This window comes from Haemaphysalis longicornis, unplaced genomic scaffold (assembly GCF_048455015.1).
Source record: "Haemaphysalis longicornis isolate Haplotype H1 unplaced genomic scaffold, Haemaphysalis longicornis Haplotype H1 scaffold_2, whole genome shotgun sequence".
Lineage (NCBI taxonomy): Eukaryota > Metazoa > Arthropoda > Arachnida > Ixodida > Ixodidae > Haemaphysalis > Haemaphysalis longicornis.
The window spans coordinates 249,720,716-249,738,774 of NW_027526295.1; the positions used below are offsets into that span (position 1 = coordinate 249,720,716).

The following is an 18,059-nucleotide window of genomic DNA, read 5'->3' on the forward strand; positions in this document are numbered from 1 at the left end:
TGCCCAGTTACTGCAGCACCGACATCGTTGCCCCCCCCCCCCCCCCCCTTACAGGACAGCATCACCAGGGTTACTGAAGTACTTACCCGTGAGAGAGGGAAAGATGCTCTCTCACTTTCACTGTGTTCGCGAAGTATAACCCAGTGAGGATTTTCCTGGCTGGTGTCGTCCTAGCAACAGTGTGGTGGAGGAAGAGAAAACGGGAATGGACCTGAACCTGTTGATTCCATCCTGTGCACCCAGGAGCAGACCGCTGTTCATTGATGGACTTGTATCGATTCATGCTATACTGTATACAGTAGAACCCCGTTGATACGTTCTTGGGTCATACGATTTCCGGGTTACTACGCTGTCAATTGTGAACACTAAAAATTCCCCATAGTACGTTTCTTTCCAGAAAATACGTTTTCCTGGGTTGTACGTTTCTCCCTCGCATTTTTTTTTTTGAGGCGTATCAACGAGGTTCTACTGTAATGCCTTTTTTCTTCTCTGTTCAACTTGTCCCCAATCTTTGCTCTGATTGGACACAAATCCCACTTTTTATCAGATGCACCATTAGTACAACACCCCACTCTGTAATAATGCTGCTGGCATTAAAGGGACACTGAAGACAAAATTCAAAATGCTGTAGATTGGTAGATTACCTCACCGAGCACATGAATATACTAGCCTTTTGCACAGCTTTCCTAAAATAAGGTAAAAGAGGACGGAAACTTGGACAGCTGTCTGGTTCAGTTCCCGGCCGTGGCAACCGCTGATGAAGGCAAAGAGCGAAAATGCCCATGTGTTTGAGATTTTGGCATGCATTAACATCCCCTGCAGGTGGTCAAAATTAATCTGGAGCCCTCCACTACGGTGCGTCTCATCGCCTGTGTAGCATCGGCACATTAAACCTCATAATTAATGTGGACAGGTGTCGCCGCCCCTGGCTATACCGGACAACTTATCAGGGAGGTAAATGCGTTTGATTAGCGATTTCTGAGCAATTAAGGCATCTTTCGGCACCAAATCAATGGTAACCAGGCTATGGCAAGACCCGCTGTGGTGGCTCAGTGGCTAAGGCATTGCGCTGCTGAGCACAAGGTCGCGGGTTCAATTCCCGGCCGCGGCAGCCACTTTTCTGATGGAGGCGAAAAGCAAAAACGGCCGTGTGTACAAGATTTCGGCGCACGTTAAAAGATCCCCAGGTGGTCAAAATTAATCTGGAGCCCTCCACTACGGCGCGCCTCATCACCTGCGTTGCGTCGGCACGTTAAACCCTACAATCAATCAATCAATCAGGCTATGGCAAGGTCAGACTTTCGTTTCAAAACCAACTTGCTGCTTGCCTTCAGTGTCCCGTCATATTTGGAGACGCCCTCCGCAAGCCCACCTGGTATGGGACCAGCAACTGGTGGAAGCATTGTGACTGCAATCCAACACTGACATCCTTGCACAATTTCTGTAAAAGGCATGTCCACACTGTGAGAAAAAAAAAAAAAAAACAGTCCACAGTCCAATGTCACATGTATCTGTCCAGATAAAGATAAAAGGCCTCACTGCCAATAAGTGATTTAGACACTGCTGATACATTTCTTACCTTCAAGCGTATCATACAAATGTCGAGGATTTTGCGAGCAATTTAGGTGAGCCATTTAATTGGGCACGAAAACCCGTTTTTGTGCGTGCATGAAATTTCAGCGCAAGTTTCAAAAATTGAAAATCTCAAGTTGGTGCAGGGGATTGAATGCTTCCGTGCTGCCAAAGCAGGAATCACCACCGCTACGCTACAGTTGCAGGGCTTTGTAAGCATTTGGCTGTTGAAACGTCCAAATATGAGAATATTAACTCACCGTAGTTTGCAGATTCCTTCCCCAGCTGGAAACGGCGCTTTTCCATTTATTACAATGGCAGAATAGGTTTTTGCTACATAGACCCAGTTAGGTCATTTGGTGGTGGGTATAGATAGGCGGAAGACATTCATTGGAGCAGAAGGTCAGAGACCAATGCAGGAAGAGCTGAGGGAAGAAAGAGTCGGTCTGTATTGTATGAGATAGTGCTGGCTTCAGCTGAACCACCCATGCCAGGCCACTCTTCATACCAAAAAGTACCATTTTATGCAGCAATGAAAAGATCGTTTGTTGGCTGGAGTCATAACATCAATGAGCGTGCCAACTCTGGGGACTGGCCGAGTGGGATTGTGGTCTCATTGTTGAAGAAGGTTAAGAATTAAAACAGGGAAATTCGAAATGAGAAAATTGCTGGGAGAGTGATGTTAACAATTTGAGAACCTAACAAAAGAAAAAATTCTATACTGCTGTAACAGTAGCCATTTTAACGTTCAGAAAAAGAAGAATTTGGTTGATGCGATTTACTAACAAGGTAAGCGACCTGGTTCGGCAAAAGAGTGAAAGGCTTGACAAAAAATCCCCATTGCACCAACCAAGCCCCTATGCCCCAAATGGCAATAAATTGGGCACCGACAAGGAAAGACCCAGGCGCCAAAGGGGAACCTCCAAGTAACGATTTCGGAGGGAGGAGAACTGCCGGTAAGACAACAGGAAATGGTCAATGGTTTACTCTTGACAAAAGCCTCACATGGCCAATGGCGCTATGCGTGTGCAGTGTAGATAAAAATTCAAATTGGGCATTCGACAGCGAAAGCTGTTCAGTGTGACCTCGCACAGTTGTGACTACACAAAGTCACACTTCCAAGAGTTCCGGAGGTGCTCAATGTCGGGGCAGCCAGAGATACTATCTGGCAGGAAGCTGTCCAGCAAACTGTACCTTCGAAACCGAGTTACAACAACGTGGGCTATCGGGGGCACAGGGTTAACCAGAGGCCCATTCAGTGCTACACCTGCCAAGTAATCAGCAGTTTCATCAAGTTCAATGCCTCTTGCGTTTTGGGGCCCAGGCCAGATTTCCCTGACATGTGCCAGTATAAGCATCGACAGTGATCGGCAAAGTGGAGTAACGGTCCGAGAAGATAGAGTGGAGCAGACCGAAAAAGAATCCGTCTCAATGGTCACTTGCGAATGTTGTTCGCTGAGTTTTCAAAGAGTGAGCGCGATTCCCGAAAATTCTGCCAAATATATTGACGCGAAATTTGGAAGACGCAGAGAAAATGCCTAGTCGAGCGCAGGTAAAAAGAAACCTACACCAGCTTTTTTGTCCCAAAAAGAAGCATCTGTGACCACAACAATGTGTCGCGAACTCTTCCAGGTGCTTTGCTAAAAGGCCAGATATTCTCCTTTCGGGCAAGTATTTGGTATTGGAGGGGAAAATGTTGTCAAAGTCGGTGTCCACCATTGCATTCTGGTAGCCAAATGTAGGCAAAGATAAATGTTGATATTTAAAGGGGCGAGCAAGGACTGGATGAACACCACCTGTGAAGGCTTGTACGTGGGCCATGGCTGGGCAAAAAAGGATGCTAGGGAGCGTACAAAAACCATTTGTTATTGTGATATAGGCAATTCCACAGCACGAAGGTATGCCTCTACTTTCAACACCTTGAAGCGAGAGATCAGAGGAAGGATGCGACCTTTCCAGTACAATACCCAAATGGGGACGTACTTGGGCAATCCCAAACACCATTGCAAAGCTTGTATTTCCAAAGTACTCAATGGGCAGAGCTTGTAAAACGGACAACTGGAAAAGAGGATGCAGCCCAAATGTACAGGCAGTAGAGGAAGGAGGATGTCCCGGTGCATACCCGACTTCTTTATTGCAAGATCTTTTTAAGGGCAAACAGCTCGCCTTTCTTTGACCACAATGAAGTAAATATGAAGACACCAATTCAGAGTGCTCTCATGCATCACTACTAGGTATTTCAGAGAGGTAACCTATAATATTATTTTTTGTCGGTATGTCAGACAAATCGAAACTGGGTCTTGCACCTGGAATGCCAAGAGGGCACACTTGTCGACATTTAAGAATAGGCAGAGGCTGTCAAGCCATGATTCTAAGGTCGACAAATAAAGCTGCAGTGACTGGGAAAAGGAATGTACAGATCATCAGCATACAAGTATGACTGTATTCCCACAATAACGAGAACCTCGCTAAGTAGCTCACTAATTAAAACGGGACAGGAGGGATCCTTGAGGTAAGCCTCGTGTTTGATTGTAATTTGGGGAGGTAACTCCGTGCTGGGCAATGAAGAATTTGCAACCGGTTAAAAACATCCTAACCCACTAAGTAATACATTCTGGAAAAGATAAACCATCTTTTCTAAGAAAATACGATGTTCTACGCAATCATATGCTTTCACAACATCCAATGTCACAAGTGCAACGACCTCTCTAAAACGACAAAACTTTCGACAGGCGCCAATCAAGAGGAACCCAGGTGGCACGCAGAGAGTGGTAGACAATATGCAGGAGGTCTTTAGGCGACTCAGTGAGCATCATCTTTATCATTGATACAGAAATGGTGTCTGGGCCTGGTGCTGCATCAGGTACACGCTGCAACATGTCGTATAACTCTCCCATTGTAACCTCTTCCAAGTTTAGAGGAGCCTAGCCCAGTACAGGGGAGCCAGTAGCCAGGGGCGCCAGTACTGGGTAGCGAGAAGTGAAACGAGCTTGCAGTCCTAGACCCAATCGTTTCTATACACACTGCTCATGTGCCAATGGCGCATACCAACATGCCCAAAACGAGCAAGTTGACTGTTGCAATGAACTTGTGTGCGATGTCTCCCGCTTGCAGGTGGTGCCAAATATGCATCTGAAGCAGTGTTCAACATCCCCAAGTCCAACCATTTTTTAGTTCCATTCTGCAGCCTGTGTTTTTGGAGGGTGTTTTGAATGCAAGAATTTGAAATTTAACTCGGCTTGAAGAGGAAGCAGAATTTTGGTTTGCTTGGAGCCAACTGAATGCGATTTGAAAAGCGTGTTGGGAAAAAAATGATAGGACCTCAGCATTTCCTAAAGGTCCAAGCGGTTGTGTGTCATATTTTCGCATAAAGGCCTTGTTTGTTTAGAGATAATTCAAGCTGCATTTTACCTCCCTACTTGCACAGCTTGTGATGTGCTCTTGCACATCACAAGCTGTGTGCAAGAGCCACGCGATGCTGCCATAAAGGGTGCGTATGAAGCACTGCGCAACATGCAACAGCATCGGGAACAACAAGAGCCAACAGGCACCCTGCTCACCTGTTTGTACTAGCAGCAGCCAAACTTCTGCCTCTGTCTGTTTACAACTTGAGTGCTTGCCCTCGTAAACCTTTGACTACAACTGCACAGCAAAGCGGGTACCAAAGCCCGTGGTACCCAGCACACTGTTATATCACGCGTTTGTCTCCGCTGGTTACCGGTCTGAAGACATGGCCATTCCCCATGAGTGGGTATGCAATAATGTTTGGCCTACGTTCAGCCCACCAATGTCCAACTCATCATATGTCACTGTGCACTCTGCATTATGTGACTCTGTTCTCACAGCATGTTAGACATTTACATCAGGCCTCCGCATACCTACTCTACATTGTGTGTGCATCTCTTTCGTCTTCATTGGCAACTATGGTTCCAATGACTCGGTCGCCATGGGAGACCAGAATTGCGCGTCCCCCCGCCTCTCCCTCCGCAATGAAACAGGTTTGCCCCCTCAAGACACAATCCTGCCCACAACGATGAACGTAGTTGCCATAGGCGTGCGCACAGGGGGGGCAGGGGGGGCGGCCGCCCCCCCTAATCATCTGAAGGGGGCGCCAAATTTGCCCCATGCCTTGCCGATGTAACACATGAAAGTAAAATTTCTGCTCAGAAATATTTTGTGTGTGTTGCAATTCCATCACATTGAAATAAAAAATTTTATAACCATCCCTCTTTGCACTGCGTTCGCACCGCAAGGCCTTCAGTGAGAAGAGGTCGGGAGTTTCTCTGGGGGGGGGGGGGGGGGGGGGGCGCAGCGGTAAGACTTTGCCCCCCCAAATTGAGAACTCTGCGCACGCCTATGGTAGTTGCCCTTCAAGTATCTGACTGGGCAAAATAAAGTTTTTTCTACTCCACTCTACTGACCAATGACGTGTATGAAAACCAAGTCCCTGCCTTGCTCGTGCTGCATCAACAATTGATTGTTCGCTTTCAGCCAATCAGGGCTCACTTGAAATGGACAAAACTGATAGTTTGGTCCCTGGTGCCCACAAGGGAAAGAAAACAGTGAACATAATTAATCAGAGCAGACTCACTTTGCTTAACCCTTTGCAATACAGCGTGTACACGCCGTAGCGCAATTGTACACGCGACTTTTGGGAGCATTTTTGTGAGTTACAATCGTCGTCCCCCCACTTGAACCGCTCAGCCAGCATTCGCGGTTCTGAGCGGTTCAAGAACCCCCACTTGAATCGCCAAATGCTCAGCGCGTCAAGTAGGTGTAAAAGGTTTTACGTTTTCTATCTAGTTAAGACATTATTAAAGCAAAACTGAAGCTGTTACCTTAATGTATTAGGGCTACAGATCACAATAGTGTGTATACGTTTTCTATAGTAGCAATGGTTAGGAAACGGTGATCAAATTTACGAAAGTGTGTTTACGATTAGGACACGACCTAATTTATTTACTTATGAGATCGAATTGTTTATGGTCATGAAAAACACACAGAGGCAGTTTCAAATTTTTCTGGCGGCTACATCCTAATGCGTGTCGCAAAGGGTTAATGAGCCTCACGTGGCCACCAGGATTGGTACTAGCATGTCACGCAGAGTCGTAACTGACTCCCAGGAAGGGTGCAGAAGCTTGAGGTCGGGTTGGGTGGCACAAGCAACACACCACATCCTCTCAACCGAATTCCCCAACAGAAAAGTAAGGATTGTGTGGACTTCTGCACATGCCTCCATGGAGGGCAACGAATTCGCCCACCAAAAGGCCTGAGAACTTGCTGACCAGGCCTCGGAGGACGTGGAGAAGCCTACACCACTTGTAACATACCAGGAAATAACAGAACATTACAAGCTTAATTGATGGACTTTCTTACTACCTCATTAAAGCCTCACAAAGTCCCAAAATACAACACTAAGACTTCTACAAACACCTTCCCACTTCCGATTAGGCTACACCAGCTATCCCCAACCCAGTATCTAGTAGAATGCAAATACTGCCAACAACCAGGTACACTCCGACATATTATCCTAGAATGTAGAAAAAACAAGCACCTACCAGCCTTTCCCCACATCCCAAAACCTCAACAGCAGTGGGAGACACTGCCGTCCAGCCCCTGCTTCTCAGACCAGCTCCTGCTCGCCGAGGGAGCAGCCAGCTCATGGATTCTCGTGAAGAAGGAACTACTCCGGCAACACCATAAATGCTCTCGCAATAAACAATTTTGTCTATCTCTGTCTCTCCTACAGGGATATAACTGTCCACTACCAACTGGGCCACACGAGGTACCCAGCGGCACACTGTACATTAAATATGTCGCAATCTGTAGCATGGCGTCTTCTACAGAGTAACACTTTCCCTAACCCCATGACATATAGTCGTTTATACCCCGAGCTTTAAAACGACAAGCAAAGATGGTGCACTGCAAGGGTTAGCCTCCCACATATTTTATGGGCATACCCTATGAACAGCAATATTCTGCAATACATAATTATTTGGACTTCAGAGCAATGGGAAGCTGTCTTGCTCATCTCTGACCCAGACTCGAATCAACACAGTCCAAATGGCCGGAGATGTCACCAGGGGCCCAATCCTCCAAAACGAGGTCGTTGTTTTGAAACGACGCAGTAGCCCTATACAGATGCATGTATTCGTGGGTTGGGGTACTGCTTTGAGTGCTGGAAACAGCAACACCCCCCGAGGATCGCACCCCCACAAGGGCGCGAAGCGACATACAGTATTGCGTGCCACTTTGCGCCATTGCTACAGTGCTCCCCACAGGGGTTTTTGCTGTTTACGACCCTCAAAGCGACGCTCCAACCCAAGAACAGATGCATCTGTATGGCGCTACCGCATCGCTTATAAACAGCCATTTTTTAGAGAACTGGGCCCCAGGGCTCAAGGGCTCCTGAAGGAAGGACTGGTTAAGGCTCCTCCTACCTTAATCCATTTTCGGCACAAAGTTTCTCTCTCTCTCCAAGGAAGCTACAAACCCATTAAAGTAGTTTCATAGAATCAGAGGCCCAATTCTCTAAAAAAAAGGGTGTCGTTTTGTCGTGCCATGTACATGCACGTGTTCTTGGGTCGGGGTGCGGCTTTGAGGGTCGGAGGAAGAACAAAAACCCCTGAGGGGAGCACTCCCACAAGGGCGCAAAAAATACACAAAACGACAGGGGGCAGTTCGTGTCGCTTTGCACCCTTGTGGGAGTGCTCCCCTCAGGGGTTTTTGTTCTTCCTCCAACCCTCAAAGCCGCACCCCGACCCAAGAACACGTGCATTTGCATGGCGCTACCATGCCAAAACGACGGCCTCTCATTTTAAAGAATTGATCCCCAGCACACGATGCCACAGTCGAGTATTGCTATGAGAAGCCGTAATGATTTCGCATGCAAAGCGCGTAGGCAGACCTCAGCGTTCTTCAAAAGTGGTGTTGCATCAAGTAGTGGCTAAAGGCCAAATGCAACTAACTTCACTTCTTAAATGCAACTGGGGCATGCCTGGTGGCCTTTAAAAAGTACTGGCTAATCAAATACAAGCATTTAATTGAAATAGCCTGTGAGCAGACAACGCTGCACCTTCTTGAAGAGCAGCTGCGCAGCCACATGGCCGGGAAACTGGTCGAGCTCCTCCCACACACTTGGCATGGCCGTGCATGCAGAGATAGCACTTGTGCTTTCACCCAATGAGCCACCAATCAGGCATTCACTCGAAGGCTGCGGCACCACTTTTCACCTGGGCAACGACAGCTAACCTTAAGTGATTTGCACTTCCCAGTGCAGTTTGCCCGTAAGTCAGTTGCCCCATTCCATTTTCTTTTTTTGCCATGCTTTTGTTTTTGAAGGAGAGTAGTTTCTGCGTCATCTGCTGCTTAATGCACCTTTTTAGTTTCATCGGGCACATAATCAAGGCGCCTACCAAGTTGACATTTTCTTTCAAATTCCCCGATTTTTCCAGGTCCTCCCCCCCCCCCTCGTCTCTTTTTAAAAATTCCCCGAGTGAAACAGAACTCAGTATAGCGTCAACATAGGCTGACACCACTTCACCAGTTGCTCGCACTCTCTAAAAAGCACCTTATAAAATATGACAAAGTTTGAATGCTAACCAGTAATTTTTATCATTCAGAAGGAAAATATAACAGAGTAATAGTAAAATTCAAAGTGAATGAAATATCAAAAAAAAAAGGTAATACCATAGTGTCACGTCCTCAGCTCACAATCAATGCCTGTATTTCACCGCTTCAAGAATCTTACTTTGGTTTGGATGAGCAACACCTCCATCTTAAACAGTCACGTTAGGTGCCCTTCAATGCCGCCATACTTCTAGCATCAAAGCGCTGCACAGAAAAAGCGTGAAGAATTTATTTAGGATTCACCCTAGAAATCAGAAATACCTCAGCTACACCCCACTATGGTGGCTCCATGTGAAGTTTTTTTGGCGCGCAGCAAAAGCTACAGAAAGAAAACATGCTCAGTCTTTCTGCACAGCGGAATACAGCGCTGGCTGGCAGTTAAAAGTAATTCTTAAAACGGGGTACAATGTCTATATTCGATACTGAAGACTTAATCTGAGCAGTTTTTTTTTTTTAAACGTCAGATTCACAACCTGATTCACAACATGTGTCAACAAGAAACCACAAGAGATGGTGCCAGATGTTTCAGCATTGGATCGAAAGTTACTACTGTCCCTGTAGACACCATTACACTGCCACAAGCTATTGCAGCACGCAACATTGATTGTACGGTTTCACGTGCTGACGCAATGCAGGTGATGAGGGACACCGTAGTGGGGGGCTCCGGATTAATTTTGACCACCCAGGGATATTTAACCTGCGCCGAAATCTCGTACCCACGGGCGTTTTTGCTTTTCACCTCCATTAGAAAAGCGGCCGCCACAGCCAGGAATCGAACCCGTGCACAATGTTCCCGCCCGTTCCCGCCCGCCTTTCAGGAGTCTGGGAAACACGTCAGAACACAAGGGGAGTGTACAGGGAGGGGCGAGTTGCAAGCTGTATGAAGAAAGTTCTCACTGGAACCAGTGACCTCAGACTGTGCCATCAGAGACGGCTCCGGAGGGCTGTCCACTTTTGGCTGTGTACTTGAGCCAGCATTACCATGAATTTCGCTTCCTTTATTAAAGTACAGCTAATTTTCCCTGATAGAAGCACAAATTCCACGAGTTTTTCCAGAGTATTTAGAATCGCTGAGAATTCCCCGTTTTCACGGTTGGTAGACACCCTGATAATGCTTTCACGTTAATTGTACAGCATTTATGGGCAGACTTAGGGTGTCCAGTCCCTCCAAACACTCATCAAGTGGCCATTCAGAGCCTTACATTGGAAATCACCATGTAGAAAGTCCGTAGCTTTAGTGAATTGCGACTAGGCACATTACATGCCACATGCCAAAAATTGCACAAAGCACAATGCAAGCATCAAATGAACCACTTGTATTTTTTTATTCCACGCCTTATTTGACAGCAACACGGGGAGCGTTGGGTCCACGGGCCAAATCCTGAAAAGAACAGGCAGACATTGCATTAATACTGAATGCGACAACAAAAAAAAGCTACAGAGAACAAAACTTTTTCGCTGTGACGCCACAAAGCTACACCAGAGCTAAACGCATGTTGTAGCGAAGGGCTACCTACAGATTGGTTTGAACCACCTAGCATCTTCTAAAGCTAGCTGAAAGAAAACCAGTACAGTGGAATCTCGATGATACGATGCTGGGTGATACGAATTTCGGGATAATACGAATTTCTGAAAAGTCTCGGCGAAATTGCATTGCTAGCAATGGGAAAAATTTCGGCTGTTCCGAACGGACCTGTGCGGCCGGGCGGATGATACGAACAAGCCGGCGAGGAGCCCGACTGCTGAACGAGCAAGTGACGGCTCTCTCTCCCCTTTTTGTCGCTCTTTCTCTAGAAACGGCCCGGCTGTTGTTTTCTGCTTGCTGACACCGCCGCGAAACCCCGCACGCTTCTCGCAGCGTGGCCGGCTGCGGCACTCGAGCGACCGCTCCTAACCGCTCTTTAAAATGCCGCTCAAGGCAGACGCTAAGTTGCTTGTGCGATAAAGGAGGTGATTACGCATGCGTAAACGGTACTATAAAACATCATCCACGGCGCTAGTGAAAGCGCCCATGAAATATCTGTCGGGGTGCTAAGCCTAACCAACTCCGGCAGAGCTAAGCCGGCTGTGTCGAGCGCTCCGCAAGTCGTCAGGCTCCTCCATCCTGCCGCGCGCGTCGTGCGTCATTTTCTGGTTGAGGTAGGAGCTACCGCGGGCACGAAATCGTCGATACAGGCGTGGAAATACGGTGTGCGCAAAGCCGAGGTGCGCGAATCGCGTGCAAAAACGCACCATGCGGTTCACGCTTGACTTGCGGCGTGTAGCGAGCTTGGGCACCACAAGTGAGGTGACGAGCGCGAAGCATTACGCGCTCCAGAAAGGACTGCTTTGCGACATGGGGGTAAAAAAATGCAGAAGAAAATCGTGAATTTCTTCAGGCGAAAGTAAGAAAAGCGCTACATTTTTTGGTCTGTATTGGTTCATATGAATTTCGGATGATACGAATATTTTTCGCGGTCCCGCGAGATTCGTATCATCGAGATTTTACTGTATCCACCTGAAACACTGACAGCAAAAGGATTAAATTCCACCAAAAAATGCCCTGCTCCTATGCAACAGGACACAATGTGCATTCAACTCCCAGCGGGCCTTGTTGGCATACACTGCACTTTGCCAAGAATGCACGCTAAACTAAAAACGAAAACACTCCACAATTCCAGTTTTCGAGCTCTGCTCTTTCAGGAAGTGCAGACGTACTAGAAGTGCGAGGGGCACACTCGGTACAAAACTAACAGACACATTACTGCAAAAAGCACCCTTACAGCACAAGATGACCTATCATTCCATGTTACACTATCTTAAGCTACCTCTCTGGTGCGGGAGCAGAACGACCACTAGGCTTCCACTGATTTACAGAACCAACTCCGTACTGTACAAGCTAGTGGAATTGGCAATAATTGGAGCAAGGTCATCAATCCTCATTAAGTGGAAAAGGAAGTATAGCCCCCTGCTTACAATGGCGAGCAGAACGGTTGGGGTTGGAAGTGTGCACAGCACTGCAGCTGTTGAATGAAGGAAGCATGCAACGAATACTTTAAGCCGGAAGAAAAAAAAAAAAGGACGTGTATCTGCTCCTTCTGTTGCAAATGTCGACGAAAGACGATAGTGAACTGGTGCCTCTGCCAAGTAAATGCCACCCTTCCCTTTCTCACTCACCTCTCATGCTGTTCCTCCCCCGTCTCGTTCCTCCTAACATAACATGCTCGACGTTTTCTCAAGTCAATTTAAATTTACCGCGTTCCACTGCTCAAAGTCAGGTGCTTCGATGCCAGTGTTGCCGTACGGCGGAGACGCACGTGAATCGAGGCACCCTACTAGAGCCCTACTCCACGTGCATTCCAAGCGGAACGTGGAATCTATGTAGTGGAACCTTTCGTCACTGCTTCCATTTGATTTCCCAAATGCCGCCAGGAGCTGTAGTAGCGCGGGCAACAGCAGGCGATGGTTTTCTGCAGTTGATTTATTTCTTTTGCTATGGCAAAAACCAAGCATCTATAAATTTTTTAATAAAGGGACACTGCAAAACTCACTTATGTACTGATTTTCTGCCTCATATTTGCGTACTTAGACGTTTAGATTTGGCTGGGGGTATATGACTATTGAGCAGATCCTGTATCACTTTGGCCAGGGTGCTGAATCGAGTCGCAGACACATACATACAGACCAATATTTCTGCGTTTAAGTAGCCCAAGAAAGACTATCGTCCTTAAAAACTATAGGCAGTGGAAACACTTGAATCCCTCCACTGTACTCGACGTCCTAGATACCGAGGCCTGCTTTCATCCGGTCCGGCAAAAGTGAGGTGTGAAACTACGAGCATATCCGAGGTGCTGAAGCATCCCATTCAGGTGGGAAAAAAGTACTGGACTCACAGCAGTGGCCCTGGGGAACCTCGGGGGCGGTGCGCGGTCCTTGCGCGCCTCCTTGGACCTGTTGCGTACGATCTTGGAGTGGATGGCGCACGAAACGCAGTAGTGCAGCTTTGCGTACAGCTTGGGCAGCGGGTACGACTCGTACACGCTGGCCACGGTGATATCCCGCACGGCCGCCGCCTCGACGATGTTGCGGATCACGAATTTCTTGATCGCCTTGTCCTTGGGCACGCAGCGCGCGCAGTTGGTGCACCGCACGGGCTTCACGTGCCCGCGGCCGTGCTTGGAGCGACCGTTGTTGCGCCTCTTGGACGTCTGCAAACAATACGATACGACAAAAACCCTTTAGAGTTCACTAACACGACTTCACTGGGGCGATACGTTTCCGCCGCCACGCTACGCTGAAGACCCTTCGGCACAAGAGCTACGTTGGCATTGCGGGGGTACTTTTCACGACCGACGATCAGGCACTTTAATGCGTTAGCAGTGATGAGCTATGTTACTACAATTAACAATACATCGTTCTCGCCCAACCATAGGTAATTTAGCGAGTAGGCAACTACACTGTCATAAGCACTGGCTGTTCGACAATGCAGGCAATGCCGGCAAGAACCCAGCAACACATGGCATTGTCTAAGCCTAACATCAAAGTTGGTCTACGTTTAGTAATCTTGCTGCTCGGCAAATAATTAGCGCACTGGGAGTTCAACGTAGTATTAAACAATCTGCTAGTAACAATTATGGGTGTGCCTTGAAGTAAAAATGTAGCGCAATATCATAGAACAACGAGCAGACGTTCACGCTTACCATCTCGGACGATGAGTGGAGCCGAAAAGACCGACTTGTCACTCCTGCGAGAAGTAGTGCCCAGCACTTTTCTTTAAACGAAGTTCTTAAATGACTATTACCCCTGAAAAAGACAATTAATGTACAAAATACCACATATAAATAAAATTATCATACAATTTTATTTAGAAAATTTGCTTAACAGTTTCAAAAATTACAAGCGAATGCGCGGATGAATACAACAAAATTTGGTACCAGCGTTTGCAACCGTGCTACCACCGCTAGTCGTTTTTCGCATAGTGAGTTAGTGACAAACTCTATGGTTTGTGGGATTCCACCTACCTCAAATTCTAAAACTTGTACATCAAACTTTTTAGCTGTATAATACACAATTTTTCTCAAATTATTACTTTTTATGGTACTTATTACAAACGCAAGTAAATGAGGAGTACTTATACAAATTATAAAGCTTAAGACAATACAACATCCACCACAAGATGTTGAAAAAAAAATTTATAGGCGAGTTTTCCAAAACAAAACCTCTGTAAGGCTGTAAAGTGATTTTTGTTATTTCAACATCTATTAGTAATTCGGGAATTCGCCATGTTCGCCAAAAAGTATTTTTTGATTGGCTGTTGAAACATCAGGGCCAATCAGAAACGACTGTTTTTAAAGATGGCGAAACCTCACATTTTCAAGCACTCTGCAAATTAACACAAAATATATTCCTTAACCTAAAACCACTGCAATTTTACCGCTTTAAATTTAGTTTATATATTTTAAAATTACTTGGGTTGAACTAGACAGTTGGAAGACACTTGATGTAAACCCACGTATCACACCTACGGTTTTTCTTTACTGCGGAGCTTCTCTCTAGTTTTGCTGCGCCGCCTGTCGGCGAAAGGGGAACACGCGCGGAGAAAAGTTCGCTCGCGGCGATTCGCGACGCGCGGATGGGAGAGGTGGCTTGTGAGCGCGGAGCGGCGGCGATTTTCAACGGTGCCCGGTGCTGTCAGAAGTGAGCATGCTTCTACCGTGACAGTGTGTGCAACGATCGTGCCGAGGATTCAGCCGATCACTACGATGGATTTATTCTTCCGGACTGTGGTGGCCGTCAGCGTCGCTGGAAGGCTAATCGCGAGTGTCCACGGCGTCTTGGAAGAAAAAGGCAAGTCCCTTCAGTAGCTCCCGTCACGGTCCGCTGCTCTGGCCGCTGTCACGCTACGCTGGTCTTCTTAAATGGACTCCTCGGGCTGGCGTCAGCAGACGCTAGCCTCTAGGGGACAAAGTTCGCTGCGGCAGGTGACTTTAAAGGATTCTCTTTAATCAGGAGTAACCGTTTGCTGGAGCTCATGCGGCAGCTGGTCCCGTGCTTCTCCACTGAAAGACTCCGTGCAAGCGCTGAAAAAATGTCGCAAAATGTCGTTGCAGCGGTGACCAGTTAACTAGCGTTCTGCCAGGCCAGAGTTGCACAAGCAGATGTACGCAGTTGCCTTCGGAAATTTATCACTTCGAAGTCAGCATATTTTTCTACCCCTCTTTTGTTGCCTCAACTGCAAGGTTTATATGAAAACAGCTCGCTGGTTAACGACAGCATCATTGTACGCATCTTTCTTTTTGTTTTTCGTCTTGCCACGGGTGAAGAGATTTGTATTATGACTGAAATCACCCGGCCGTCTCAACGATGTAGGCATCTTGTGTACTTCAAGCGTTGCTTCTCTGAATTGAGTAATGAGGTGATTTATTTTCACAAATGGCTTGCTTTAATTGCAAAGTGAGTGAGTACACTGCATACACTGGCGGTCTATGAACTAACAGCTTTTCCTTTGTGATGTAAGCAGCGCGAGGGGTTCTTTGCCAGGTACTGTCGCCTGTCGTGACACCCTACCACTTGCCTTAGCAAGCACTGGAGGTGATGAACAAGACGAGGCTAGGATCGGGCATTCTTTGCGATCTGCCGGGCCGTTACAATGTAAATACCGCGTACACAACGGCTTTCCCCCAGTTCCATCGTAACAATGTTGAATAGCGGAACAGAGCCACGTTGCCTTCGTTCACAGACACGGCGCCTAACGTCACTGCACAAATTTACCACGATACGGCTTTGCAAGCATTACGTGTGCTTACCGAACATTTTCGGTCTGATATTTGCCTTCGAATCATGGAACCATCACTCCTTTAGCTACATCACGTCTTTTCCTTTAGTGTGTAGGCTACCGCTTACCATTACTCCGAAAACTCAACTCGCACTGTAGTGCATAAAGACTAAACTGTCTCCGCGTTTAGCGAAATGTCGCTTAGTACGAAGCCTGCTCCCTGCCCCGCGGACTTCTTTGTTGCGAGGGTTTACCGCACTTTGTATATCCTTCCGTAATTTTTTTAGAACAAACGACTAATGGCCACATGCGCGTCTCTGCCGCGCGAAATGATGGGACACTTACAGAGTTTACAAAGCTTTGTGGTTCCTTGAGACTCTCAAAATTCGCCCGTAAACAAGTTATTATGAGATGCCGTACCCCCTCGTCGTCTTTCGTGCAGCTTTCCGAGGCCATATGTGCTTCCCGAAAGGCTTATTTCTTTTCCTTTTCAATGAGCCACGGATGTTTCCTCAAAACAATCAAAATCCTCGTTATTTTCACGTGTTGCACCTACGTAATTTGTCGGTAAAAAAAAATGAAAATGTTTCAGCGACGTTTCTCAAGCTTGGTTTTGATAAAGCGATACATTTTCAGGCGAACCGCGCGGAAGTTGAAAAAAAAATGTATACTGGACCTGTAGGGCTATTGAAATTGTTCAGGCACTCGCGCACGACTTTCCAACACAATCAGAAACAAATGCAGCGCCGTAGCTTTCTGTCGAGCTCTTCAGCGCACATTTATTTGATCGCACTTCAGAAGATAGTGTGTTGCAGTAGTGGTGATTATGACCCAACGCCCGCATTTCTCGGAAGAAAACCTTTACCGATATTGACTGCTTTGTTTGACGGTTGATTTCCAGGTGACAAACGCTCACGTTCGTGACACATTACATGCTGAATTAATTGATACAGTACTGCTGCGAGAAATAAAATTGTAGCATCGAGAAATATTTGCGGCACCATGCCGGTGCTGGTGGAAACTACAGTAAGCCCCCGTTTTGACGAACTCGAAGGGACCGTAAAAATTTGTTTGTATTATCAGAAATTCGTCGTAAGCGAACGTTTTTTTTTTTTTTTTTTGCATCGTGCACGCTACAAGAGAGCAAAAGTGTTGTTCGTCATAACCACGAAATTCGTTAAAACCGAGTTCGTCTTAACGAGAGTTTGCAGTATCGGTTAAGGATCGTCGCCGAAACCCTTTCATTAAGTTTTCCAGCATGTCCCAGTACTATCGCCGAGCTTATTTGCCGTTGTACGTTTGTCGCGTTGTCAAAGTGTCGAGTTCAAAGGATGATGCAGCACCGTTTTACCGGTCCGCTGTGGTGCGATCAGACTGCCAACAGCCGCTTGCCGGGGGGTACTACGCGAATCCCCTTTATTACGCTGTTCGCGAATTGTGGCACAAAGAAGAGATACACTTCATCCGGTAGAACGAATCTCTTTGCACCCGAGCAACTTCCAGCTCGCGCAGTCAGATTATAATTGCTATTTTCTATTCGCTGCCCAAATACGTCGCTTCTGAGCAGTGAACGCCGGAACTTAACCCGACGCTGATTGGTACTGATTCGCAGCGTTCATCTTCTAGTCCTAGTTGGGGCTCCGGGTGTTCAAAGAAGGACATATGGTGGCTGTGATCGAATAAAGCATAACTAGAATTGTGAATGTACGCAGTTCAAGAACGAAGTTAAGAATGCAGCCAATACGTCGCAGTTGGCAAGACCAAGAAGAAATATTTTATATGGTCGCTTCGCGTGTCTGTTACCAAAAAGTATGAGGTTAATTCAAGAAGACGGAGAAGGTGGTGTTAACAAGAATGTGTGAAGAAGCATGAAGAGGGTGAAGAAAGGAAAAGGGTGAATACGATTAAAGCGGGGATTGGAAAGGGGGGTAGTTGGTTTTTAGTTGCTTACATTGCTGGCGCGAAGGTAACCACCGACGAAAGAAGTAGTAACACAAGCACTCGTCTTGTGTTCAACTAGTTTCGCATGTGGTTCATCTGAAAATGTGAACATCCAAGTCTCGGCAAAGCCTCTTTCAGGGCCCTCTAAAGCGACGAGGGGAAG

At 46.9% G+C, this 18,059-nt stretch overlaps 2 protein-coding genes across 2 annotated transcripts in view; one reads left to right on the plus strand and one right to left on the minus strand.

Moving 5' to 3' along the window:
* Nucleotides 1-10,507: 10,507 nt before the first annotated feature.
* Nucleotides 10,508-13,983, minus strand: Rps26 (ribosomal protein S26). Its single transcript, XM_077700135.1, has 3 exons — nucleotides 13,881-13,983; nucleotides 13,074-13,388; nucleotides 10,508-10,582 (listed from the first exon to the last, which is right to left on the minus strand). The coding sequence occupies exons 1-3, from the start codon at nucleotides 13,881-13,883 to the stop codon at nucleotides 10,538-10,540; spliced, it is 363 nt and encodes a 120-aa protein (XP_077556261.1). The 5' UTR covers nucleotides 13,884-13,983; the 3' UTR covers nucleotides 10,508-10,537.
* An 800-nt stretch (nucleotides 13,984-14,783) lies between these two features.
* Nucleotides 14,784-18,059, plus strand: part of Egfr (epidermal growth factor receptor) — a 219,036-nt gene continuing 215,760 nt past the window's right edge. Inside the window, exon 1 of the mRNA XM_077700137.1 lies at nucleotides 14,784-15,027. Within this exon, the coding sequence (XP_077556263.1) occupies nucleotides 14,943-15,027 (85 nt within the window). The 5' untranslated portion in view covers nucleotides 14,784-14,942. The remainder of the gene's footprint in view (nucleotides 15,028-18,059) is intronic.

What these genes read in the sequence shown, in the direction of transcription:
- Rps26 (XM_077700135.1), bottom strand. An exon ending in GGTTCCCCAGGGCCACTGCT is followed by an intron (nt 10,583 to 13,073) that starts GTGAGTCCAGTA and finishes TGTTCTTTTCAG; the next exon opens with GATTTGGCCCGTGGACCCAA.